The sequence below is a fragment of the Cryptomeria japonica genome, chromosome 1 (assembly GCF_030272615.1).
Source record: "Cryptomeria japonica chromosome 1, Sugi_1.0, whole genome shotgun sequence".
NCBI classification, from domain to species: Eukaryota; Viridiplantae; Streptophyta; class Pinopsida; order Cupressales; family Cupressaceae; genus Cryptomeria; species Cryptomeria japonica.
In genome coordinates, this window is record NC_081405.1 from 332,116,457 (window position 1) to 332,144,429 (window position 27,973).

The following is a 27,973-nucleotide window of genomic DNA, read 5'->3' on the forward strand; positions in this document are numbered from 1 at the left end:
TCTGGTGTTCCTACAACAAAAGTGTTTACCTGAAATAATGTCCTAAGTTTTCAATCTCAAGGCTCAGTTCTTAAATAATCTTGTAATTTTATAAATATCCAGACCTATAATAAAGTTGTCCAAGAGGTTAAATACCCTGCAAGGTGTTGCATATGATAATTTTATAATATAATAAACACAAAGAAATACTTAAACCCATTGGCCATAACTGATGAGAACTCAAAAAATGGATAGGTTTCCCAGTGAAACCTATAAAGAGACTTCAGATTTCACCAGACCTGCTCCACTCAAGATGTAGCAGTAAGCTGTATGAAATTTGTGCTTCCGAAAGCTAATCAAAAACATGGAATTTTTGTATGAATCTCCAACCCTAGAAACCCTACGATTGTCACCCACAAGAAGGCATGTTACTACAATAAATGCTGTTACAAGTTTTCTGAAAAAAATCCCCACTCCTAGAGTGAGGCGCATCCTTCCTAACATTATTAGAAAGGGGAATTCAGTTCATTTGGAAATCTCACTGAATTGGTAAAGAATAGAATCGCTAAGGATAATAATTCATAAAGATTGGCATTAAAAGAACATAAGATATTAATTAGCCTATAGAAAACTTTCCACTCTAGAATTGTGCAAGCATTCGGGTTTGAAGTGTTTGCCAAGACAGTACTGTAAACCACATTGTTTGATGCTTTTGCCAGAATTAAATAAACATGGCTCAGGCAGGAGCATTTAGCCAATTTAGATCAACTCTTTTTTTTATCAGAAATACTTTATTGTATCTCGCTGAATCATCATTAGTTTCCATGCAAATGAATGACTTCTATCCAGAAAAAGCTAGACAAAAATTTTGATGATACCAAAATATTGTAAAAATAGATATGCCCCAAATAAAGCAAAATGTGATGATACTTACAATACGAGAGGCCCCCAATGACCTAGATTTGTGTCAATCCACACCAAGAAATTCTTTAATATCTGCAACATGCCAAAATAATTATTATGTACAACCTTAACAACCCAAAAAAATGAAAAAGAAAAACATTATAAGCATGGGTTTTGATGGAGAAAGAAACACAAACACATAACAATGTAATTTTTCCCTATTTCAATACATTTCTATGGTGATTTAAATTCAAGATTTCTCAAAGCTACACAGGTCAAAACAGCATGTGGAAATTAAATGTGAGATGGAAATCCCTGTTGAACATTAACAGGTTTAAAATTTAAAAACTTATGAATTTGAATATTATGGGTGTAATATGTTAAAGTAAAGAGAGTATTTCCTCATGCATGCCAAAATTATTATTATGTACAACCTTAACAACCCAAAAAAATGAAAAAGAAAACATTATAAGCATGGGTGTTGATGGAGAAAGAAGCACAAACACATAACAATGTAATTTTTCCTTATTTCAATACATTTCTATGGTGATTTAAATTCAAGATTTCTCAAAGCTACACAGGTCAAAATAGCATGTGGAAACTAAATGTGAGATAGAAATCCCTGTTGAACACTAACATGTTTAAAATTTAAAAACTTTTGAATTTGAATATTATGGGTGTAATATGTTAAAGTAAACAGAGTATTTCCTCATTTACCAAATCAAAAGGTTGCTAGTGTTGAACTCACCACACGACTAAGAGTGGGGGTGAATCAGTTTGAAACTCAAAGGTACTTAATTTCTGATCTTCAAACTTTAAACTATAACCATATAATCACAGCAGATTTGAATCACAAAAGCATAAAGCACAACAAACACATGAACACCAAATTTGCATCGAAAACCCAAGCAAGAAAAAACCACGGTGAAAATTAGACTCACAATATGAATATAACTTATTACAATATTGCCTCTGGAACTCACTGCTCCTGAGAGGACTTGAAAAACTAGGTGCACAACCTTAGGGCAAGATACAAATAACTTGCAAAGCTAAAACACACTGTTTCAAGGCAAGATACAGAAAGCTGCCAAGAGACTCATTGTCTTCCGGCAAAGAATGTAATAGCTGAATTGAAATGAGCAAGATCTCTTGATCATGAAATTGTCCTCGAACCACTGTGTCAAGCAACTAATATCATGGCAAACACATCTGACTTCAAACACTATCTCAAAATAGTGTCACACTAAAGATATCATCATCAAAGCTCTTCACAACCATCTTTTGCTCATCTCCAATACCAAATATGCTTCAAAATCATTCACATGCACAACACATTAATTCACACACCTTCCATATATTCACTCATTCATCTGCACTCCTTTATATACAAGATTAATCATTAAAACTATTAACTAGGTCGGCCACAAATAGAGTAAACAATATTACATAAATTTGGCCACCAAGACCAATAACAACCATTGTTGTCCACTCCAGGAGATAAAGAGAACCCAAAAACATCATAACACGTCTCTATCAAATGATTCCAATGAACTGCACATGCTAATGCGTCTTCCAAAGTCGGCATCAAATGAAACATGTAGATACACATTAAAGCACATTAGCTAGTCGACCAAAAACAAATCTCTAATGCAAATTGCACAATGTGTATCTACACACGCCATGGTGAGACCCAAAACACTAACCATACTCATCCTCCAAAGCAAACCTGAACCAAAAGAATATGATCCAAGTAGGATACAACATCACAATTAATCGAAAGCCAAACTAGCTGACAACACAAAACTCTAAATATCATAACTCCACTTGCTAATCAAATTATCACCTGAAAACTGAACTAGAACACTACACAGACCACAAGAACATGTCCTCCAAACCGCAGCACATGAATCCACATATCCGGAAGCTATCAAGCATTCTCCGAACTTGTTGTGACAGACAGCCTTATAGTGAGAAACAACGCCAACCATCTTTCTCAACTAAGCAATAGAGGACTTGCAAATCTAATAATGCAATGTACACAAAACATAGACATTATATTTAGAGTCACAAAACATAATCTTCACATACTGGAGCAATGGAAGGCATCTTCCACTGGGACATTAAATATTGTTTCCAACATATTGAAACTTCTACTATAACAACCTTCTGAAAATACTTCAACATCTCCACAAAACAATTTAACAATATCAAAACACATAAATACTCTTTCTTGCATATAGAAACTTCCACTACACCATCCTTAATACAACATCGACAACACAAGATAAGTTGACATCAATGACAACATAGGACAAGTTGACATCAATGGCAACACAAGACAAGTTGACATCATGAACAGCAAAGCACAACTACTCAAGTTTCCAACATTCTCCCCCTTTGTCATTGATGGCAACATGTGTACCACCAATAGCAAAGACAACTAAACTCAACCTATATATATCTCCCCCTTTGACATTAAGGACAAAGGGCACTATACTGAATTTTCTCCCCCTTTGGCATCAAAGACAAGAAACACAAATCTAAATAGCTCGACCTTCAATTGAACTCTTTCTCCCAATGAATGCATCACGTCAAACAGTAACCTGAAAGTACCACAAGAGACTATAATACTCCCCCTGACAAGGATGTAACCATTTTCAGAAGGCCTTATCCTTATCTGCTCCCCTGAGGGCAACAACAACATCAATCTGAGAAGCAAAAACAAACAGCTCCTCCTAAATAGATGCACCACTACTTACAATCTTTTTGTCGTCAATATTTCTATCATACATATTTCCTATATCTTCTTGAATCTTTTAGGATCATTCTAGCAACATTATCATTTGTAATTTCTTCCTCTATATCATCAAGATCAACTTCTAGACCTGCTCCAACAAGCAGCTTCCAGAAGCCCAATATTCTTGCAATTTCAACAGCTTCTCCATCTATATGCATGATCAATCCTCTGTAGACTTCCAAATCTTCACCAATAATGAGGTAGACAATAGAATCTCTACCATGCTGAAAACATCTTCAGTGTCAATCCGCAAGGGGGGTCCTAAGATCTTCATTTCACTCTCCCCTTCAGTCAATGCATGCTATCTAGTTACTAGAACAAGAATCAACACCAGAGAGTGCAGACCCATCGTCACATTTTTCTTCCACCTTTCCTTCCGATTCCTTCAGCCACATCTTTTGCATCTTCTCTCTTTCTACATTGAAATCAATCTTCTTTACATGATCATTCTTCCCATTTCTTCATCTACAAAATTTGGCAATGTCGAAGTTTGTTACAATTGTAACATATCAAACCTTGCTGAGAATCATTACCATTTGTTTTGACATTTCTATCTCTTTTGATACTTCCACTCTTTTTTATAACACTTTTGCACTCAACAACCTTATGACCAAAATTGTTGCAAGTATAACAACACCCATTAAAAGACTGAACATTCCTACCATTTAAATTCAACATCATCCTACTTCTGCATTCATTAGCCCTATGACCAACCTTCTTACAAATGTAACACTGACCATTAAAAAGTTGAAATCTAATTTGATTTTTGCATTCATTAGCTCTATGTCCAAACTTATTGCATGAAAAACAATATCATTAAAAGTTCATGAGTACCTGATTTGCGTAGGAGGAGCATGAGACCTCCTCAACACTTTCTTGTTCCAGATCTGAGGGAAGCCATTTGGTTAAAGTTCCTTACTTCATCCATGACCTTTCCTCTACTAGCTTCACTCAACTTGTTCATGAACTCCCACTTATCTTCTGCTAGATTCTTGTCTATAGGGCTAGATACCGATTCCACTGTCTGACTTTCCTTTGCTAGATTCAATTCTTTTTCTACCATCTTTGCCCAACTTTTATCTTTTGAAGCATTCATCTCTATTACAATAGCAAGGGTAGCCTCAATCATAGGTACATCCTCAGTCTGATTACAAACTTGTGCCAATAGACAATTGCCTCCATCATTGTCCTTCACATAGTAAACATTGTCATTAGTCCTTGTACCTTCTACAACCAATCTTCCAAAGCTTCCTTTTCTGATTTCACATCCAAACCCCTGAAATGTGACCTTATAACCTTTGCTACACATCTGACTCACACTTAATAGGTTATGTTTCAAACTTTTAACATAATAAACATCATCAGTTTTATGCTTACCATCACTAGAGGTGCTTCCTTTTCCACATATAGATGCAGCTTCTTCTCCTGCAAACTTAATTGATTTGGAGTTGATGATCCATAAAATTTGGTTACACTTTCGCATGTAGTGCAGTCTTCATACTTACAAATTTCCCATCTTCAAAACTTTTAAATCATTCATCATTCATTTCTTCTATAGCCAGGAACAAATATTCTTCATTTGAGTCTTTATCATCTTCTTCAAATGAAAAGACCTTTGTTAAACAAAAACTCCTCTTCTACTTGTCCCTATCATCTCTTCTAATATCTTTGTTATTTCCTCTATAGTTTTCCTTTCCTTTGTTATCATGATTGGGTCTTCCACCATACTCTTCTTTATACATACATCTAGAAACATAATGACCTATTCTTCCACAAATAAAACATTTTAGGGGCAACTTACCTTTGTACTTCCCAGTTCCTCTCCTCGATCTTCTTACAAAGTTTGCTTCAATCTCATCCAAGTCTTCATCTTCATCTGGTTCTCCTTCAGGCTTCTTTGTGGCTTTGAATGAAGCTTCCTTCCTTTCCTTTTTGATGCCATCTAATTCAACAAGCAAACCAAGGAGTTGATCAACAGTGTACTTATTCATGTCATGGCATTCCTCAATGGCATATTTCTTCAATTTGTAGCTTTTGGGCAATGTTGCCACTATCTTCCTTACAAGTCCACTTTCTTCCACCATTCCACCAACACCTCTAAGGGCATTTACAATTTCATTCACTCGATTAACATAGCCTTCAATGTTTTCATCATAAGACATTCTCACATTCTCAAACTTGTGCTTTAGATTGGTAATCTTGGCTTGCTTTGTCTTTTCATCACCTTCAAATACACTCTTCAATTTCTCCCAAATTTCTTTAGTTGTCTTGGCCCCTGTGACTTTGCTAAACACTACATCATTCAAGCAAGTGACAATTGCAACTGTAGCCATTGCATTACTCTCATATACTTTGATTTCATCCGGAGTTGTAGGACCATTCTACGGAGCAGTATAACCCTTCTTAATGCTTTCCCAAATTTCAGCCAACATAGTTGCCAAATGATATTCCATCCTTTTTCTCCAATAAGCATAATTTGTTCCATCTAACTTTTATTAGCATATTGTAATATTTCTTTAATGGTCATCTTAGTCTTCTTAGTCATCTTTAATTTATTTAATTAGTTTCTATTTTCAGCTTAAGTTTACGATTGTTTCATTTAGAAACATAGTCTTATATTTGTCTATTTAAGGAGACTTTGTCTCCATTGTTTAATACATCGAACATCGAATATTTTAACATGGTATCAGAGCCAGTCTGAGCCTGTCTCCCTCACAGAAGGGCTCAGGATTATGGTAGGATTTTCTGGTTCTCTGTTTTGGTACGGATTTGCAAAGGCGAGTTTCTGTGTTCAAACCCATGAAGGGTTTTGACCTGTCTTCTAGGCAAAGATCATGTAGGATTTTTTTGATGCAAAATTTCATGTGCTCTTTTGGAGCTATAATTCGAAATTTTTGTGGGTTTGTAGATCTGTGTTCGTGGGCAATTTGGGTGCTGCATTTGAAGATCGTGGAGGTTTTCTAATGTTTTTTCATGCACACAGATTTTTGCTTTCTATTCGCGACTATGGTGTTTCAGATTTGCAACTCGCATTTGTATTCTACATTCTGCGACCTAGGGTTTCAGATCCTGTGTACCTGCGGTCTAGGGCTTCATGGAGTCGAGGCTTGTTCGATGTTTTCGTCTCCCTGAAAAAAAGCGACTAGGGCACGCAATTTGCCTCTTAGTTTGGTCGCCTGGAGATGTTTTGATGGGTTTTCATAATTTTTTCCTTAAAAAATTTCTAATGGGTTTCTAATTTTTTTCCCTTAAAAAATTATTGGTGGGTTTTAATAAATTTTTTCCAATTTCTGAACAGATGTTCCTGTCTTAGGGTTTCTAACATTTTTTCCTCAAAAATCGTGGCTTCTTGCAGTCTGTTTTGGGGCGTCATGCTCATCTGCAAAAGTTTGTGGACGATTTATGTTATCCAAAAGTTCTCCAGATTTTGACAGGGTCAGTGGCAGGCTCATGTCGCAGAACATTCTAAGAAGAAGGGGGCAGCCTCCTCTGTTTTTCTCTAGGTAGTTAGAACGATGACATGACCATTAAGGGAGGGTATTAGAATATTGTAATGTTTCTTTAATGGGCATCTTAGTCTTCTTAGTCATCTTTAGTTTATTTAGTTAGTTTCTATTTTCAGCTTCAGTTTACGATTGTTTCATTTAGAAACATCGTCTTGTATTTGTCTATTTAAGGAGAGTTCGTCTCCATTGTTTAATACACCAAACATCGAATATTTTAACAACTTTGGAGCCTTGAAAAAGTGTAGTCCTGTGCCATCTCAGACCTTCCTCGAGCGGTTAAGCTTCTTAAGAGGAACCTTGCTCTGATACCAATTGTTGAACACCCCACAGGACTGAGATGGGGGCTGAATCAATGCAAACCTCAAAGGTACTTAATTTCTGATCTTCAAACTTTAAACTATAACCATATAATCACAACAGTAATGAATCACAAAAACGTAAAGCACAACAAACATGTGAACACCAAATTTACGTGGGCAAACCAAGAAGGGAAAAACTAATATACTTATTAAGAGTTTTAAATCCAAAGTGGGGTGCCAATTACCAAGGATCAGTCACAATCATATATTTATTTAATTTGTCTTGCATATTACAAAGAGGATGAAGGCAACAATATGAATGAGGGATCGGCCAGCATTAGTAAAATCTCTCTTTTATTAATTCTTCTTCCATTTGAGTGCTATCACAAAAGTGGTCTGCCATTATGAATTTTGTTTATGTTGAATTTTGAATCTATTTGTAAACTCTAAAGCTCCAACCACTAACCCTAGATCTACAAACTAATTCAACACAACATCAATGAAGAATCTATCAAACATGCAAATACTAATGAAATCAAACAAAGTATATCTTTCACATGTCCAGTAGACTTCTCTCCTATTCTCCTATCCTCCATGATCCTATGTTGATGATGTTGTTCTCAAATTTGTGTTGCACTTGCACAAGAGCTCAAGGAAGAATGGATGTGGTTCTGATGATGTGTGCAAGAGAGATTTTATTAGAATGTAGGTATGCTCAAGCTATGTGTTATGGAGAATGAGAGGAGGAAGCCTCTTTTATAGAGATCCTCCTTATAAATTGAGGGTTTAGATTAAGAGGTTAAATGATAAATGGCCAAGATCACGTAGGTGAAAGAGAATCAATAAGATTTGATGGTAGCTAAAGATGAAAGGAGGAGATTAAGAGGAGGAAAGGTAAGGATAAGAATGAATAGGATTAAGAGGTTAAATTAAAATAAAGGGCTAAGATTCAGAAAAAGCTAATGAATTAATTAAATAAATAAAAATATTTATTTAACTAATAGAAGACATTAGGATAAAATAATTAAATAAATAATAAATATTCATTTAATTAAAAGACGATTTCAGGTGTCTACAAATTTAACTCCATTTATTGCAGCCTTGGTGTAGATATAGTCTTCCCCTTTGACAGTGATTAGTTCTTCTTGGCCATTTGCTTTGACATCAATGACAACAAATTTTTGAACAAGAACCAAGAAAAACACAATTAGGCTGGGATGGTAGCAACAAAATTTTGCTGCTACAATAATATACCAGTCAATGTGGCAAGCAACACATATTGGAAAGGATAGGTAAACAAATTAATAGTTGTTGGTGTGGGGTTTGGGTTTCCAAAGGTTACAAATTCAAGTGATTCATTGCTAGAGGAAGCTATCAAAAATATTGATCACAGAAGAGAATGTAAGAGAAAGGTTTGCAGCATTTTATCAAATGGATGGATGGATGTCAAGAATATGATACCTATTAACCTTTTAATGGCTTTGTGTAGTGATCGGTGTTCTTGAAATTTGCCAATGCCTCACATGAAGTCAAGAATGTTGAAACTTTATGCGATCTGTTGGAGGGGGTGGTCCTAGAGGTAGGGATTCATAATGCTGTCCAAATTGTCACAAACAATACAATAGCATATGTAACCACAAGGAGACATATTCAAGAAATGCATCCCATCATTTTATGGAGACTTTGTGCTCTACAATGCTTGTATTTAATGCTTCAAGACAATGGAAAGATTGGATGGGTCAAAGGTGTGGTTAAAGATGCTAGAAAAATAACCAAGTTCATCTACAACCATACTTGGGTCCTTGTTTAGATGAAACAGCACATAGAAGGCAAGGAGCTCATGTGATTGAAGGTGACACAATTTGCCACCAACTCATTGACTTTGTAGAGCATTGTAACTTCTTGTGACGTTTTCACACATCGCCCCATTGCAAATGGGGACCCCCATTTTTTTTTGCTTTCTAGGATAGTGGTAGAGTCATTTGACTATTAGCCTTTTGTTTGAAGAAGTGCACTTTCTCAGGTGGCTAGGCAGCGATAGGGTTATTTCTCTCTCCTTAATTTGGAATGAGGTCAGATTACTTTAATGGCTTAGGAGATAAATGATTTTTCATCATCTTTGAAGTGGCAAAAATCTAAGATGAAATGTCAATTCGAGCATAGAAGATAAGGAAGGTTAGTAGGGCTAAATTTGACTAAGTGTGGGAAAATTTCCTTTGCTCCCTGGCAGGAGCGACATCACTTCCTTTGCTCCTTCTTAGGAGCGAACTCCCTCCCCTTGCCTTCTAGGAAGTCTAAGGCACCCTTTGATCATCATATACTGCCTTTTGTCAAGCAATGAGTTCAATTTTCGATCAGCAATCTCAAAATTTGGCAACTTTGCTCACTTACTTTACCAATGGAAGGGAGCGAACTTGCTTCCTTTGCCATTGGAAGTGAGCGAACTTGCTTCCTTGCCATTGGAAGGGAGCGACGTGATTCTCTTGCATACTTGAAGATGATTTAGTGAACTCGAACGAATGGAAAACAAAGTCTTAAGCTTCACCTTGCGTGGAATCTCACCTTTGCTCATTGAAAGGATCAAGTTGATGGAATGATGTTGAAGGTTTGAACCTTCGCTGACCTCCTTTGCCAAAGGAAGGGAGCGAGGTGACATCCTTTGCCATTGGAAGGGAGCGATACCACTTCCTTTGCCAATAATAAGGAGCGAAATGGCTTCCAAGGCGCTCATTGAAGATAATTTGATGAAGTTTACATACATGAAGACTAAAACCTTAAGGCTCCAATTGATGAAAAGGGACGAATGGATGAAAAAGTTGCTAAGAGTAAGCTAGATGGTTACTTCGCTCACTTCCTTTGCCAATGGAAGGGAGCGAACTGACTTCCTTTGCCATTGGAAGGAAGCGAACTCACTTCCTTTACCAATGGAAAGGAGCGACCTCCCATATAAATGCACCTATCAGACCTGCAACACAAAAAATCAGAGATCATATCAAGTTAAGAGGGTGTGTAAAAGTTATATATCATGTGTGTTTGATACCATATTTGTTTTGTTTTGCAGATTTGAGAGGATGATGATGCAAATTGCAAAGCAACACCTTGAAAGAATAAGAGAAGGAGGATTGCAAGACCCACACCACCATGCAACTTCAAGGGGAAAACTTCATCAGCAAGCACAAGGGTATCAAGGAAGGTGACCACACAAGAAGGATTTCAAGATATTCAAGAACTTTCATGAAGAGGTCAAAGGGGTGTAAAGGAGAGATCATGCAATTATCCCAAGGCAAGATAAGCAAGCAAAGATAGAGGAATGACTCGAGCATAACAATGCTTCCCATCATCATCACTACATTTGAGCAAGTGATTAATGAGTATCAAGAGATATTGCTCAAGCATTTTGTGCTGATCTACCAAGTACAAGCGAACTAAGGTGTCATCCTAGTCACCATTCCATCAATCAAAAGGTCCTACATCAGCATGTTCGGATTCAATGAACCAAGCTCATCCATGGGGGCACAAACTCCAATGTACCTACCCCCACTATCTATTGGTCAAATATTCAAGAAAAGACATGTGTCCAAATATTGTACTTATTTCATTGGCTAAGAAGAGTTTGTTGTAACAAACCCTAATTAGGGTTTCCATCTTGTAATCTTGGCCATTGGTCTGAAATCAATCCTGGCCACTCATTGTAAAGGGAGCACTATAAAAGGCTTCTCCCTCTCATTTGTGAAGGTTAATAGAGGTTAATAGTGAATGGTTTAGAAATAGTTAGCAGTTCAAGAATAGTTTAATTGCAGATAGCAGCTAGAGTAGAGTAGGAGGAGAAGGCAGAAATTGTTGCCAAAATTGTAAATAAACTTCCTTTTCATTTAAGTTATGGTGGAATGTGTTGTTTCTTTACAAGTGCATGGTTTCTTGTTGGATCTTCATATTGGATGATGAATAATTAGATGAATGAAAAGAATTGTGAATGATTAATGATGAAATTCATATATCCATACCACTAGCAATTTGTTGATTGTAAGTTTGTCTTGTTTGGTCAACTGGAATTCTTAATGAGCTTAACTTCAATTGCTATTCGCCTATTGATATGCACCGTCTTGATGGTGTCTGTCGTTGGTAGTGATTTGAACATCATTTTGCTCTCCTTTGAAGATCGCACTAGCTTTGTGGAGTTGTTCTTTGATGGTGAAGCGGAGCTTAGTTGAATTTCACTCAATCATTTATCATCTCTTGCATTCTTAGGAGTAGTGCAGTCCTCTTCAACACTATCTCTTTTGCTCTTTTTAATTCTCCTAGCAAGTAGTTAGAATTTAAGTTCCAGCAATTCAGGCATTCAAATATTCAAATGTAAGTCCCCTTGTGATTCCAGCATTATCACATCAAACCATTAAGCTTATCCACACGTCAAAACCTGACATTAGGAACCTTGGAGTTCTCTCATTTGATTGCGAAGCATAGCATTTGAGAGACTTTATTCAAGAGAGGATAAGATATCTTGGTATTTTATTCTATGTTCGATTGTGTCTAAAAAACACATCAACACAACCTTAATTCCTTCTCGCAAGTAGATGTTTGAGAGAAATGCCTTGATAGAGTCTCTATATCCAAAAAATGAAAGTAGAGAAGATCACAAAGACAATTTTTTTGAGGTTTTCATAAAAAATAATGGAAGATACTCAAGGTAAGTAACAATACAAAACATAAGTTTTATAAGGATTGTGTTTTAGATGTTTTTTGTCTTTAGTTATTATTATTTTTATTTTCTAGTATTTAAAATTTATTTTTCCATTTTTTAGGTGAAAGAGTCTTTGGTCAAGGTTTTGTATTTGATGGATGGAGATGCCATGCCAACAAGTTATCACCATGAGGCCATGGATAAAGCCAAAGAGGCCACTTTTCTTCAACATGGTGGTAAAAAAAGATATTATCATTGATTGCAGATAGATAAAAAACCTCCACCAACCAACCTAGGATTCTAATTCTATAATACATTTAAAGTTGATGAGGATCTCATAGAAAGTGTCACATCATGCATAAAGAGGATGGCAACAGATAAAGACATCAAAGATAAAATTACTGAAGGTCTACAAGGATGTTAAGGGGAGGTTCTTTTCTTCCCCTCCAAAGGAGGGAAAACCAGCAGCCTAGTGAAAAAAAAGTAAGGCCTTTAATTTTTATTTCAATACTAGAAATTTGACAGTTTTAAGTTTTGAACCTTTAATTAATACTTATATTTTTCTGAAATGTCTATTTGTAGATTTGTGGTTGGAGATTTACGATGCTAACATACCAAATCTTAAGAAGTTGGTTGTCCATGTTTTGTCCTAGCCTTGTACCATTTTTTAGTGTGAATGCAATAGAAGGCTACCTTGTAGCGTTTTTTAGTGTGAATGCAATTGAAGGCTACCTTGTAGCATTTTTTAGTGTGAATGCAATTGAAGGCTATTTGAGTGCATTCACAGCAAGAAAAGAAACAAGTTCAGCCAAGAACACCTCAATGACCTCCTCTTCATCCACTACAACCTTAACCTTCAAACCAAAAAGGTGGAGGATCCTTCTCATGATACCATTAACTTAGATGATATTGATTCATTTGCTGATTGGACTGCCAAACTAACAAATATCATGTTCGCTGATGAAAACCTTGTTGAATTGGAAAGAGAAGCAACGGCAGCAGAGGTGTTGGACAATGAAATATTTGAGAAATCATTCACTCCTTTTGATTATTCCAATTTACCTTCTATTTCGAGATTCAAAAGTACTAGTACAAGGAGGAGGAAAAAGATGTAGATTTTAATCGGCTGTTTTTTGACATATGTTAACAGTTTACAATTATTGTATATATAATGTATTGTTTGATTTTGAAAGTTTGAAATTACAAATTTTGAGCATTTGCAGGTCATATGAGATATGTAATCTTTAAATTACGACAAACTGATAATCAGACTAAACTTGTGTGTTCTCTAAATGCATCAATTCAGTTTTTTGATGTAAATATGTTTGTTTTCTTTTTGCTAAGTTTTTGCTGACTGTTTGCTGAATCCCAAGTCCAACTCAAATTTTTGAGGCTGCCCTGTCTAAGTTTTCCAACTATGGGCAAAACAATTGTCAAACGGCAAACGTCAATGTTACACAGAAATTGAGACATACAGTTGCAGGCACATGCCAAGAGATAGGAACTCTTTTTGTAGTGATTGCTACCAAGCCTATTTCACTATAAAGTTTCACATATTACTGTTGGCATTCCGATATTGTTTTGCATGACCGGTAAATGATATGGTTATCATTGTTGGCAACATCATCTCCTTAGTCTTCACAGTCCATCGGTAGTAAGTAGACTAGGATACTGAAGTCAACCGGCTAAGCAATAAGTAAACAGGATAAACAATGAGTAGACCGGCAAGCAGTACGTAGATCGGCAAGCAGTACGTAGACCGGCAAGCAGTAAGTAGACCAGGTAGCGGTGAGTAGATCGACACAGAAAAGGTCCATCGGCTAAGCAAAGAACAGACCGGTATTCACGGGGAAACCAGCTAGACAGATTTTGATCGGTTCACCGAAAGAGTCTGTAACGGACAGACTGGTAACGTTCAGTTACATTCAGCTAAATCAGGAGTCTTCTCCAGTCAACCAGTAGACTTATCGGCATGTTCAACTATATTGACAGAGATTCTTGCAATATTTTCAGAGACTTGATTTAAGGCATGATAATGGAATTTTGAAAGGAATGTTTTGGAGGGAAAGTTGGCGACAGACTAAAGGGTCTTTAAATACACATATCTCATTCTTGAGATGGTTGTTGTCGAGGTGAATGAAGATAATGTGAAAGTGGACACAGGGGGAGTTTAAGAGACTGTTGAGCCGAGTGACAGAGGACCGGTAGAGTGGTGACTCAAGTGACAGGGGATCGGCAGTGTGATATCCAAGGATCAACAAATCGGCAAAAGGCAGAGTTGAAAGTGCATTCAGGAAATCAGAGTTGTGTAGAACAGAGACAACCGATGCGGACCTAGTGTGATTCTTCAGTGTGACTGATCAAGCTAATGGGTAGAAATTTTAGCAGATCATCCATTTGTTGCTTTCTAACAACTGCAACATAAATCCCTTAACCGGGTGACATCTTAATTGTTGTTCTTAAGTCCTTTTACCAGGCTACTCTTAACAAGGTAAAGGCACTAACCGGCCTTGAACAAAATCCCTTAACCAGGTGGCACCTAACAGTGTCTTTGTAATCTCCTAACAAGGATGGCTCTTAACCGGGCGCACTCCAGAAGAGTACGAATTTTGTGAGTTCCTACTCACACCGTAGTTTTCTCCCTATTGGGTTTCCACGAGATAAATATGTGTGTCATTGTGTATCTTTTCATGTATGCTTAATCTTCTGTAGTAAATGTTTACATTGATGAATGGTAAATTAGTTCAAACTTAAAGTAAAAGTTTCAATTGGTTAAAACCGGTAAAGTGTTGATTCACCGCTCCCTTCTCAGCACCGGTTGGGACTAACAATTGGTATCAGAGCTCAGTTCCTCTAAAGTGAAGCTTGACAGCTTGAGGATAAAGATCATGGAAGAGTACCGATATCAGAAGCAGATTGATGAAGCCAATGAAATCATTGCTCAGCTAAAAGAGAGACTAAGAAAATCTCTTGCAAAAAGGAAGGAATTAGCTCAACAGCTAAATGAGAGTCAGGATATCATAGATCAACTCTCTGAACAATTGGATCTGAAGAAGCTGAAGAAGCAGTCTCAGAACTCATTGAAAAGAACAAGAAGTTGACTAAAGAAATTACACATCTCAAAAGAGAACATCAAGGTCAGGCCTTGAGAATGACTGAGATACTGGAAGCCAGCAGAAGTGCTGATGAAAGAAAAAGGGAGGCAGAAGAAGAACTGTCAAAAGCTAAAAGAGCCAAGAGGCTTGCTGAAGATGCCCTGAGAGAAAAAGATGCAATCATGATTGAGAAAGATGAAGAAATCCGAGTTCTCACTCAGGAGAATGAATACATACATAAACATCCAAATGACAATGCAGAAGAAAAGGAGAAGATGATGAAAGAGATTGAACAACTCAAGAGTGAGTTGAAAACTAAGAATGAGAGAAATGAGAAACTGAGAAAATTCAATGAAAGCTCTAAGAAGGTAGATAAACAGTTGAAAGTTCAGAGAAGAACAAAGGATACAACCGGCCTTGGTTACCCCAGTTCAGGTCCTATGGAAACTGGAGAATCATCTAAATCCAAAAAGATGAAGGATGATAAAAGAAACCATTCAGAAGCAAAAGGTATGAAGTCTTCCAAATTCTCTTGTAATCATTGTGGTAAATTGGGTAATAAGACCAATGACTGTAGAAATAAACCAGTTAGTCAAAAGAAGACTTTCACCTTTGATGGTTATTGCCATAATTGTCATAAGTATGGCCACACTGCTTATGAGTGTAGATCTCAACCTAGCAGTATGTCAAATGGAAGAAGATTTAATGGACATTACTTCACATGCAATAAGTTTGGACACAGATCTGAAGAATGCAAGTTCAAGACAAATGTATCAAGATCATCGTTCAAACCGGTCAGTCCTAACAAAAGGAGTAATCAGTTGAATGCCACCTGTTCCACGTGTGGTAATTTTGGTCATGATGCAGAAAATTGCAAAATGAGAATGGGTAAGAGAAACAATTCAGGACCATGGAGGACAACTGGTATGGCATGCTTTAACTGCCATAAGATCGGCCACTTAGCCAAAGAATGCAAGAGCCGATCCTACAACCGGTTTGTAGACAAGAACCGGTTTAGCAAGAAGAAAGAGCAAAATGACCTGAAAGGAAAGAAGACAACTGAAGAAGTAAGAAATGAAATGAAAAAAACATGGATCAAGAAGGATGAAGGAAAAGAAGGAGAAGGACATTCTGAAACCAAGTCATCATCCATTGGTGATAACAGTTCCTCTTCTAACTAGGCATAGTGATGCCCAGGGGGGAGCACATATGGTAAGATTACTTTTGAATCCCCTTAACAAATATAAGGATATGTTTATCTGCATAGTTGTGATGCATAAAAGCTGGTCTAAAAGTTCTTAATTGAAGTATGTCCTGTGAGTTATTTATTTGTGTGTTGGTATCGGCAACAAATAACCGGTAAAGTCAAATCGGTGTACTTTAAGTTATAAGTTTCAAAACTGACCGTTGGATTGTAGCGCCGATAAATCTCAACGGATAAATAAGGAAATGTTAACACATTTTCATTTACACTAACTTCTTGTGAACTTTCTTGAGCTCCTGTGCGATCAAAGGCGATTTGAAACTTGCTAAGTTTTGTTTGTGCGGAAAATTCAAGTTGAGCAATAGTGGTGTTTGATATTCCCTAGGAAAAGGTTTTCATCCTCGTCTGAGAAAAGCTTGTTTGAAGGTCATCATGGCAGCGCCGATATCGACTCTTGTGTTGGTTGAAGCTATCAAAGAAGCCCAACCCGAGTTCAAGCTGCACCCGCTGAAAGCCAATGAAATCGACAAGACCGGTGCTTTATCATATGTGCCCTCTAATGTATTGTTGGTAGAAGATATTCGCTCCTACATTCATTGCAAGCTTGAAGAACTTGGAGATAAGTTCATTCGAAATGAGTTTAATGGGTTTTGTGACAATGATAAATTGAAAGCAAAATTTCTACCTCTAAAGACCAAGGGATTGGCTAATGCTATTGACTTTCCTGATCAATTTCATGGTGACTGGGTTAGATATGTACTAAGCAGGGTTCATGATCAATTTTTGTGGCTGGAAGGTCATGCACCGATCAAGATCACAAAGGAGGTGATTTGAAGAGTGACAGGGTTCAGTGCAACCGGTGAAGCATTAACCCTAAGAACGATTTCATCAACTGAAGTCACCCAATTAACCAAATCCCGGTGTGATAGTAGAGCAATGACAATCACCCATATTGAGGATGCTAAAGTAAGATTTTGTAATGTCCCCTACTAGGATTTGGCCTATTTTAACCATAATTAATCCATCTCAACATACTTATGATTTAAACTAAATTGATTAGGAGACCAAACTATCTTAACATGAATCCAAACAGGGATAACAGAGAAACATAAGCTTCTTTCTGATATTAACTTAAGGATTCTATCTGATTTATATTCTAATATTTATTATTAATATACATAATTATATCTTTATATATTTTTTTATACGTTATTTATTCTCAAATGTTATATTATTGCAGATTCTCAGAATAACTTTATTCTCAAATATTTATTCTCAGATTATTATTCTCAGATATTTATTCTCAGATACTTATTCTCAGATATATATATTCTCAGATTATGATATATATATATTATTTGTTATATATTAATATATTATTATTATTATTAACTATATTTATATCACTATCAAATTCTGCATAAGAACATTATCGGGCTTCATATATTAAGCAGTCATACCGAGCACATCATCATGCATACCACCAAGAACAAGGACGAAACTGCCCCATAACTTAATAACATTTTTCCTTCTGCTCTGAACCATCTTCCCCCACGGCTATCTTATATCTTACCAATGAAAGGGGTTGCATCTCTTCTTATCGACGAGACACACATCCTTGTTCGGGACTCCTTAACACTATGAATCGCATCACTTTGGAGTAATTAATTAGTTATTGGCAACTCCATTTAGGATTCAAATCGCACCCATAAACTAATCGTCCTCCTTACGTCATCATTATGTGTCTTAATTTAATCACTTTTATTTCCTATTCTTCCATACACAATAAATGTAGAAAATGAGTTTCATGATGGCAGTGGCCTCCATCAATATAATTGGTTCCCCAATGGCGATCGATTGCCTATTCATAATGGAAATAATTTGTAGGTTGTTAATCGGTAATCTATTGATATAGTTTGTAGCATCTTCCTTTATTGGGTATCGATGAGGATTGATTGTTCTGTCTATTCAATAGTGATGGACCATCGCTATGTCCTGCTATGGTTATCTTTATAGGATCCTCGATTACTACTCACCATCATCGTCAGTTATGTATGAAGCAGATTGATATTTATGTTGTGTATCGATCTTCTCCAATCTTTGAGATGCAGTTACGGATATGTAAATTATGTTTATAATATTAATTTATTTTTCATTTGAATATCTCATGAATATTACTAGTAATAATGATATTTAATAAATAAATTTCTAATAATCATTCATTGGAAATTATTATAATAATTACTTTATTCAGGATATATACATCGACCAAGGAAGGGACATGACAGATTTGCCTCTGCAGTGTTGGGATACAGGGTTTATCAATCAAGCCGGATGAATAGTGTGTCAAGTGGTGCCATCCATGTTGGATATCAAATTATCAAAGAAGATGCAACCTATGATATATGTGAGATGATTCAAAGTTAGTTCATGGTGAACATGGAAAGAATAAAGAAGGACAAGAAGCAATCTTTCAAATATGGCTCACTAAGGGTATGTATATTTTTCTATGTGCAAAAAATTTTCCCCGGTAAGGGTAATGTAGTATGGTCACAGGAGAAACCTATCATGGTTCAGATAGGTGAAATGATTAGGGATCTAGGAAATAAATTTGGTGAAACAATGTGGGAATACTTTAAGGAATTCCAAATTAGGAATGCACAAGAGGGAAAGAATTCCAGCCAGAATAGTGCAGAAATACAAACACAACATTTGTTTCCTAATTGACACAGATTGTTGTATCATTCAAGCAATTCAACCCAGAACTTTTTGGGTTCCCCCTATGGGCTATGAGGTTGCAGCAGATCTTGTTAAAATTCATATCAATATGCTTTTGTCTAAACCAGTAGACTTGAAGGCAAAGAGATTTGGAACACATGAGGAGGCAAGCTCTAAAATAAAACAGGAACTTCAGGTGCCAATCATAAAAAGAAAAGTAAGAAAAATGATTGATACCCTTGACAAGAAATATGGAAGTGTAGCATCTGATGCCACTACCTCCACTGGTGTTAGTGAGCAAACAGGGGTCACACCTGCTAAAGATGAAGAATTAACAGGTGGAAAGAAGAAAGTGTCAAAGAAAAAACCTAAGGGGACTGCAGCAACTAAGCCTGCAACATACTCAAAGGAAAAGGATCTAGGTGCTCCTGTGTCTTCACCAAGTAAAGATAGACCGGTAGGAGTGACTTACACCAGAAAGAAAAAGAGTGATTCAAAGCTTAAAAAGGATGAGAAAGAAGGTGATATCACTAGCAAACCATCAGATGTGGAAATAAAGGAGGTTAGAAGAAGTGGAAGGAACAAAGCTCCAACAGTTGATGAGTTGGTGCATGGGATAAAAGAATATGGAGGTATGGCCGGTGTTGGAAGGAGATATTCGCTCAGTAACGAAGAAGAAAAAAAGAAAATTGAGGAAGATCTGGTCTAGAACTTGCACAATTTTTGTAGGACTCCTAGTGAATTATATGGCATAATCCCATCAGATTTGCAAGATCAAATTGAAGGGAGATGGAAGATAGCTCTAGCTAGTGAAAAGGAACTCAGAATAAAAGCACTCGTGGAAGTGCAGCATGACTTAGACCTTGATCAAGCTTCACTAGTGGCTGAAGCATGCATTCAACATTTCAAAATAAGGAATAGAACTGGGAAAGTAGCAGTAGGTGAAGTTGAAGCAATGCACGTTGAAGGTGTTGCCTTGTGGAAGGAAATTATGGACCAACAAAAGGAAGTTGAAGAAGAAATTGAAAAGGAAACAAAACTGGACAAAGGTGCAGATGTCCTTGACAAAGGAAAAGCTAAGGAAAAAGACTCCACTAGCTACTTTGATACTTTCATAGTTGAGGACATCATAGGAAAGGTTGTGTCAGACGTCCCCAATCTAACAAAGGGTATCGAACAACCAGTACACACTTCACCGATGAAGGAAGCTGATCAAACTAAGCCTCCCAGTCAAGATGAAGTGTTAGTTTAAGACATTCCTTATGAGGATACACCTCACAGAACCTTATTGACACCAAATCCTATTCTCTCTGAGGAAGGAAAAGAGGAAGAGAAGAAAGTAAAGGATAATAAAGCAGTGATGAATACCCCTCTGGCAAAGAGGAAGTTAGACTTAGACAATGAGAGTGAAAAGAAAAAGGTAAGAGTCATCACAACAACTAGCTCAAAAGTTGAGACTGTAAAAAAGAAGAAGGAACAGAGGAGGAAGAAGAAGGTGACTCGGTCATTGATATAAAGAAAATGACCCCCAAGCAATTGATGAAAGTCTCAGAAAAACTAAGAATCCAAGCTGAAAAGGCTAAACTGAGAGGAAAGAAAAAGAAGTCAAGAATCCTCACTTCTGACAAGACAATTCTCTCTGACCTCATCCCAGATATTGCAATTGGTGATACTGCACCCATTATTGACCAGTTGGATACTCTTGTTAAAGCAATCAGTTCAGAGGCAACCGATCTGGAGAAGGTTGCAGTAAGGCAATATGAAACAAAGCGAGGAGATAACTTAATGGAGCAAATAACAGTTCGAAAAGTTGCTCTTTCTACCAGAACAAAAGAAGTTAAAAATTTACTGTAGCAAGTTGGTCAACTACTGGTGAAATCTTCAAGTTTTTCTGCTTTAATCAAAGACTTGAAGACAAAAGAAATAAGATTCAAAAGGAAATTCAAGATCTGGTAAGCTCTTTTGATCCTCTTATCAGTTCAGCATCAACCTTTACTAGAAAAGCCAAAATGCTAAATCATGAAATCAGAAGGTTGAAAGATGAAGAAGACAAAAGAAGCCTTAGTTTGTTAGAGCTCCAATGCTATTTAGCACCAATTGTTGATTTCATGCAACTAAACATTAAAGAAGCAGACCGCCTAATAAATGAACCTGACTGTAAGACAGTGGATGATATGGAGGTCTTCATTGCAGTCTTACATGGCCACTTCACCACCATGAAACAGGTTCAATCATCATGGGAATCTTCCTTGAAAGTGGCTCAAGAAAACTTCAAAGAGATTTTTGCTTTATTTTGATAAATCTTTTAGGATAGTCTTTGCCATTGATGGCAAAAGGGGGAATTTTGGAAATTTTGGAATCTTGTCTGAAACAGGGGCCAAAACAAACACAGTTTTGTAGCGGTTTGTAGTATTTGCCACCAATGCCAAAGAGGGAGTTTGTTGGCATTCTAATACTGTTTTGTATGACCGGTAATGATATGGTTGTCATTGTTGGCAACATCATCTCCTTAGTCTTCACAGTCCATCAGTAGTAAGTAGACTAGGATACTAAGGTCAACCGGCTAAGCAATAAGTAAACAGGATAAACAGTGAATAGACCAGCAAGCAGTAAGTAGATCGGCAAGCAGTGAGTAGACCGGCAAGCAGTACGTAGACCGGATAGCGGTGAGGAGATCGACACAGAAGAGGTCCATCGGCTAAGCAAAGAACAAACCAATATTCAGGAGGAAACCGGCTAGACAGATTTTGATCGATTCACCGGAAGAGTCTGTAACCGACAGACTGGTAATGTTCAGTTACATTCAACTAAATCGGGAGTCTTCTCCAGTCAACCGACGGACTTATCGACATGTTCGACTGTATTGGCAAAGATTCCTGCAATATTTTCAGAGAAGTGATTTAAGACATGATAATGGAATTTTGAAAGGAATGTTTTGGAAGGGAAAGCTAGCGACAGACTAAAGGGTCTATAAATACACATATCTCATTCTTGAGATGGTTGTTGTCGAGGTGAATGAAGATAATGTGAAAGTGGACACAAGGGGAGTTTAAGACACTGTTGAGCCAAGTGACAGAGGACCGGCAGTGTGATATCCAAGGATCAGCAAAACGGCAAAAGGCAGAGTTGAAAGTGCATTTAGGAAATCAGAGTTGTGTAGAACAGACACAACCGATGCAGACCTAGTGTGATTCTTCAGTGTGATTTGATTAGGCTAATGAGTAGCAATTTTAGCAGATCATCCATCTGTTGCTTTCTAAAAATTGCATCATAAACCCCTTAACTGGGTGGACTTTAACAGGTCCCATTGTAAAAATCCCTTAACCAGGTGACATTTTAATTGATGTTCTTAAGTCCTTTTACCAGGTGACTCTTAATAGGGTAAAGGCACTAACCGGCCTTGAACAAAATCCCTTAATCGGGTGGCACCTAATAGTGTCTTTGTAATCTCCTAACAGGGATGGCTCTTAACCGGGCGTACTCCAGAAGAGTACAAATTTTGTGAGTTCCTACTCACACCGTGGTTTTCTCCCTATTGGCTTTCCATGAGATAAATCTATGTGTCATTGTGTATCTTTTCACGTATGCTTAATCTTCTGCAGTAAATGTTTACATTGATGAATGGTAAATTAGTTCAAACTTAAAGTAAAAGTTTCAATTGGTTAAAACTGGTAAAGTGTTGATTCACCCCTCCCCTCTCAGCACCGGTTGGGACTAACAATTACTGCCCACTTCCTCTAAGTGTATGTCTGAACCTCCTAATCAGCAGGGGGTAGCGTTTGAGCCTTGGGCCTTGCCCACTTAAAAATCTCACCGGACAGAACAAACAATTTGTGTATCCATTTTTTAGTAAACATTCTTTGCATCTGTTTTCAATTTGCATAGTATTTTCTGAAGTCAGTTTATTAGTGGAGAAGTTTTTTTGTCAGGTTATAGATTTGATCATTCGGTTTGCTGCAGTAGAAACCGAAATTGTGTCCACTAAAAACACATTTTAATAAATAATGTAGTTAAACCATGATTTTCTTAGTATAGCTCCCAAGGATTCCAGATCCACAACTCGGGGAATCATCCTAAACACAGCCCAACTCTATCATGACTTGCTAAATCGAACCAATACTATAATGTGCATACAACATGTGGTTTTTATTCAGCAAATAAATTAAACTCATACAACGGAGATATTTAAAGACTTGAATCCAAACCAAGGGAAGAGCTTATTCTACGTGTATCTCCAGATATTTTGTGCTTTAAATCAGAAGTGACAATCAAACACCAAAGAGCGCGATTTTACAATGTTAAACTTGCTTCTGTGGTTCTGGTGATCTGGTGGAGGTAACTCAATTTTGCAAACAGAGGAACCTTCCTCAGATGAATAAACATATATTATTAAGTCCCCAGCTAAATTTTATTACTTCATCCCCTGAGAAAAGGTGAATCTAGCTCACTACTATTCGAATCCTATGTCCCAAGACCTTCTCTTGTTCTTCAGCTATTTTAGGACTGCAGCGTACCTTCAGACCACACCACTTGGTAAACCTAATCATGGAGAAAGCAAATTTCATATCATCGTGCCAAATCCGACCCATGATACCAACAATACAAATGCATTTCAGTGCCCATAGCAGTCAACGATTTACCATCGCAAATGGCACCCAGATGATTAACGGCCACATGGAAAAAGTTTACTAAAACTAACCAAATAAACCAAACTTCAATGCAGAGATGCGTACCTTCTCTATCGGGAGAGTAAAGCAGGCAACAAAGAAGGCGGACACAACTAGTAGCGCTACAATTGCTTTAACAACACAAGCCAGTGTGACCGCCATTGCAATCTTTGAATGTCAGGCTCTGGGGAAATGTAAAAAAGTGCCGCTTGAACTCTCCGCCAATATAAAAGCTACCGTTCGGCTATGGCAATGAACCGGATCACACTAGAACAGCTGATTTAGGGCAGAATTGTTTTTAGTTTATGGCTTGAGGTGGACTGAATCACTAAGTTTGCAATGACCCACATGGTATTTCAGTTGGATTTAAAAAATACTGTTTTAAATAAGGATTCAAATTAGGATTTGGCAGGAAATGGCAGTATGGGGCCGACTATTGTTTGTTGTTCACCCGCCAAATTCTTATGTCAAATGATTTCTCACTCAGTTAAACAATAGACCCAGCTGTGTTAAATTGGCTTCGAAGGCCTCTGGGTTGCGAGGAAGATGATGATTCAGGGCATCCATCCCCGTGGGCCCCTAGAGACAGAAGAAAGAGGGAAAACCGTTGGTCCCTACTTAAGAGGCAGGTTTGAAAGCTAGATTTTAGAGGCCTGCAAAGCGCAAGTGTTACCAAGTTGAGCTCTAACTTGGGACAACTCGCCTTTCCTCGCTCTTTAAATTTTAACTTTTAACCTGTTACTCATTTGTCTTACATCTTTGGATATGACAATCACACACCTTATTAAAATATTTTAAGCAAAATTAATTAACTATTACAGGGTGATTAGTTTTTCCCTTGCTCTATTTATATTATATTTTACATTATTAAAAATCTATATAGAATGATAGATATCAAATTTTAAATTATAACTAGCATATTTATATTATTAAAAATCTATAGAAAATAAAATAATATGTATCAAATTTTAAAAATAAAATTAAAATAGAGAATGTAATCTTTATCTCTTTATTTTTTTTCTAAAAAAATAAAGATAAAAATCACATGTATAACAAAATAATAAAAATAAAAACAAAAAAAAATCATTTTTGAAAACAATGCTTTTGATGAGAGTTGTATTTGTTTTTAGAAAGTGTTGAGTGTAGATTTAAGATGTAATTATTGAAAACATTTTGCACTTTAATACTTTGCAATTTAAGCCTAATTAATAGGTTTTTTTTAGATTTTTTTATATTTAAAAAATAAATATCTATTTTAAATAGCTTTTTTTTATTTTTTATTGATAATCTTATAAATAAAGTGATTTTTTTGTATAAATAAAGTTTGAGAATATAAAATATTTGTAAATTAGTTTGAAGCATCAATGCATAGAATCCATAAATCAATTGTTCTACATTTGAATAATTTTAATAAAATATATAAATTTCATTTTAAAGTAGTTTGGAGTTCAAATTTTTTAACCATTCATAAATGAAGTATGATGTGCAAGTAAATTCAATGATAGATGATGTTTTAAATTGAATTTTAGTTTGTTTATTTTTGTTTGATGATCGTAATAAATAATACATAATGCGTAAAAGAGTGTATTTAATTAAATTTGAATTATTGATAAAATGAGATAAAGGCAATATCACACTCTTTAGAACTATGACAACAAAATTTGTAAAATATTATGCAAATTTAAAATTTAAAATCATTTACCAAATAATATTTCATAAAGAAAAAATTCACTTAGTTAATCATTTATGCAAAGTAGTAATAACTCACAAACAACATCCATAATATGTAATCAAAATTGAATTTAGTCATAAATACAATATGCAAATAGTTTTCAAAGATTTGTCAAATAAAATTTGAAGAAAATTCTCACTTAGTTAACCATGTATGCACTGGTAATAACTCTCCATTTTCGTTGTCATCAAGAAGAGCTCAAAATTTGATTGTCACAATGAGCTTTACGACTTATAATGTAAAAATCTCATAGTGTGCATATAACAACTTGAATGATGGCATCACTTGATGCACTACAAATTTGATTGAATAATTAAACTTAAAAGTAGCAAGCAACCATTTTTCAAGAGGGTCTTGTTACCTAAATTTCACTACAGTTAAATTTGGTGGCCTAAGGTGGCCTTATACGTTGCAAATGAAGAAAGGTACACAAAAAAAAATTACAAAAACTTCATTTTTGCACATTGTTATATCAAGATTGAAGTTTATTTCATTTATGCAAAAACTTTCCAAGAAACAACAATAGAAGATTGCATAGAAATAACTTTTTAATTACAAGAAATGTATAAAGTATCCCACACAAGTCATGGGAATAGATGACTAGCTACAGACATACACTCTCATACAGTTATATAGCTAAACTATATAAATAAATGTAAGGATGAGTGTAACAGTAGGGTGACTCATCATTGCCTAGAATGACGAGCCTGAGCTTTAAGGAGTGGTTGGATCTTCATCTACTCATCCATCTTCAGCTTCTCCCGCTCTCATTCCATCGGTACATGTAAGAGAATTGAAAAAATTATGTTAGAGCAATGAGGATAACCATACTTTCACACTCAAACTCATCAGAATACATAGTCTATTTGCATAAGAATATCAAAATATATATCTACAACTGTCAAGGATATCAGATTCAGAAGCAAAGGAATCAACGTAGAGAAGGTGCCATGAGATAGCAACAAGTATCATGTTTTATCTAATTTGTTTGTTTCATGTGCAGATACAGGTTTCATCATAAAGCATGTGGGGTTAAATGAGGCTACCACAAGGGTTGAGGCCAGCATGCTAATATGTCAATATCGCTCCATTGAGCAAGGACCCATCATTCACAGCAGTGAAAATTTCAGGATCACTGTTATGGATGACGTTCCTCTTACCAATGTAGTCATATTGGCATATCAAACACCCAAACAACCTTATGGGAAACTCATAATACAGTAGCAGATGTAAAGTCTCAGAGAGAAGACCATTCATGATTAATGTTGCAATGTGTTGGTGTAAATAATTATTCATCTTGGATATTATTACAATTTACTTAAGTTTACTTAGGAAATGCATTTCATAGTAGTTTGGGTATGAGACACTTGGGTGTTTGTGACACATTGAGATAGTGTGTGTAGGAGAATGTCCACCTTTTGTGGACTTATCTTGTTGTTACATTTCACATTCAGTGGGTGATCCACCTCATGTGGAATATTATATTGTTTCTCCTACCTACCCACACCTATATCCTACCTACCCTTGTTTCTTATTGAGCCAAATGTCATGTTTGTGTGCTTACATATCCATATAGCCTTCCCTATATAAGTAGGCTCATATTCATTGTATATTTTTGAACGATTGATGATCTAGTTGATCAGTATTTTCATCTTGATAGAATACAATTTATTTTTATCATCTATTTTGTTCTCTCTTATTTGTGTTTTCCATTGCCTCTTGATCTTGGCAAAATCTCACATGGTATCAGAGCCATTAGAGTGTCATTGGTTTGCCAATTGAGAGAAATTTGGGGATTTCCATTTTGGAGCTTTCTATTGCAGGTTATTATTGGAGCTTGTTGGGTTAGATATGAGGTCACCATTGGATTGAGGAGGTTTGAGCAATTAAGAATTGCCTTTTATTTCGTCCAAATCCGACATCCGAGGACAAATCTAGAGTCGTTTGAAGGTGGAGGGTGGTGACTTGTCCCAGCACTGATCTGCAATTTTGGAGCATTTTTGGCCAAATCCGTCATCGCCATTATGCTCAGAAGGCCCAAAAACCCCAAGATCGACTATCATATCGTCAAAAACGACTTTCGTTACCCCGAGTTGAAAAAATCTCCCCTCCTAGCCCACCATATGGACTTGCAGGTACAGGTCTGAAAATATTTGTTTTATTTCTTTCATTTTTAATTAATTTCGGAAAATCAAAAAATAATATTGAAGGGGGGTGCTTTTTTTGTTTTTTCGTTTAAAAAAAAAAAAAAAGAGGCGAAATTTGGGGGGAAGGTGCCGTGGTACTGCGGGTCACCACAGGCCCTGCGGCCCCGCAGTGTACCTACAAGCCCCTCCCCGTGTAGGGGGGCTAAAATTATTTTTTATTTTTTTTAATAAATAAAAAAAAAATC

The 27,973-nt window shown here is 36.3% G+C and overlaps 1 protein-coding gene across 2 annotated transcripts in view; it reads right to left on the reverse strand.

The window, feature by feature from the left end:
* LOC131043577 (uncharacterized) overlaps positions 1-24,557 on the reverse strand; it is a 100,627-nt gene extending 76,070 nt beyond the window's left edge. Inside the window, exons 1-2 of one of the 2 annotated variants that reach the window (XM_057976796.2) lie at positions 23,916-24,557; positions 914-975 (exon numbers count right to left, since the gene is read on the reverse strand). In XM_057976796.2, coding sequence (XP_057832779.1) covers positions 914-975; positions 23,916-24,011 — 158 coding nt within the window. In that variant the 5' untranslated portion in view covers positions 24,012-24,557. The remainder of the gene's footprint in view (positions 1-913; positions 976-23,915) is intronic. The other variant, XM_057976795.2, reaches the window with a different exon arrangement.
* Positions 24,558-27,973: the final 3,416 nt, after the last annotated feature.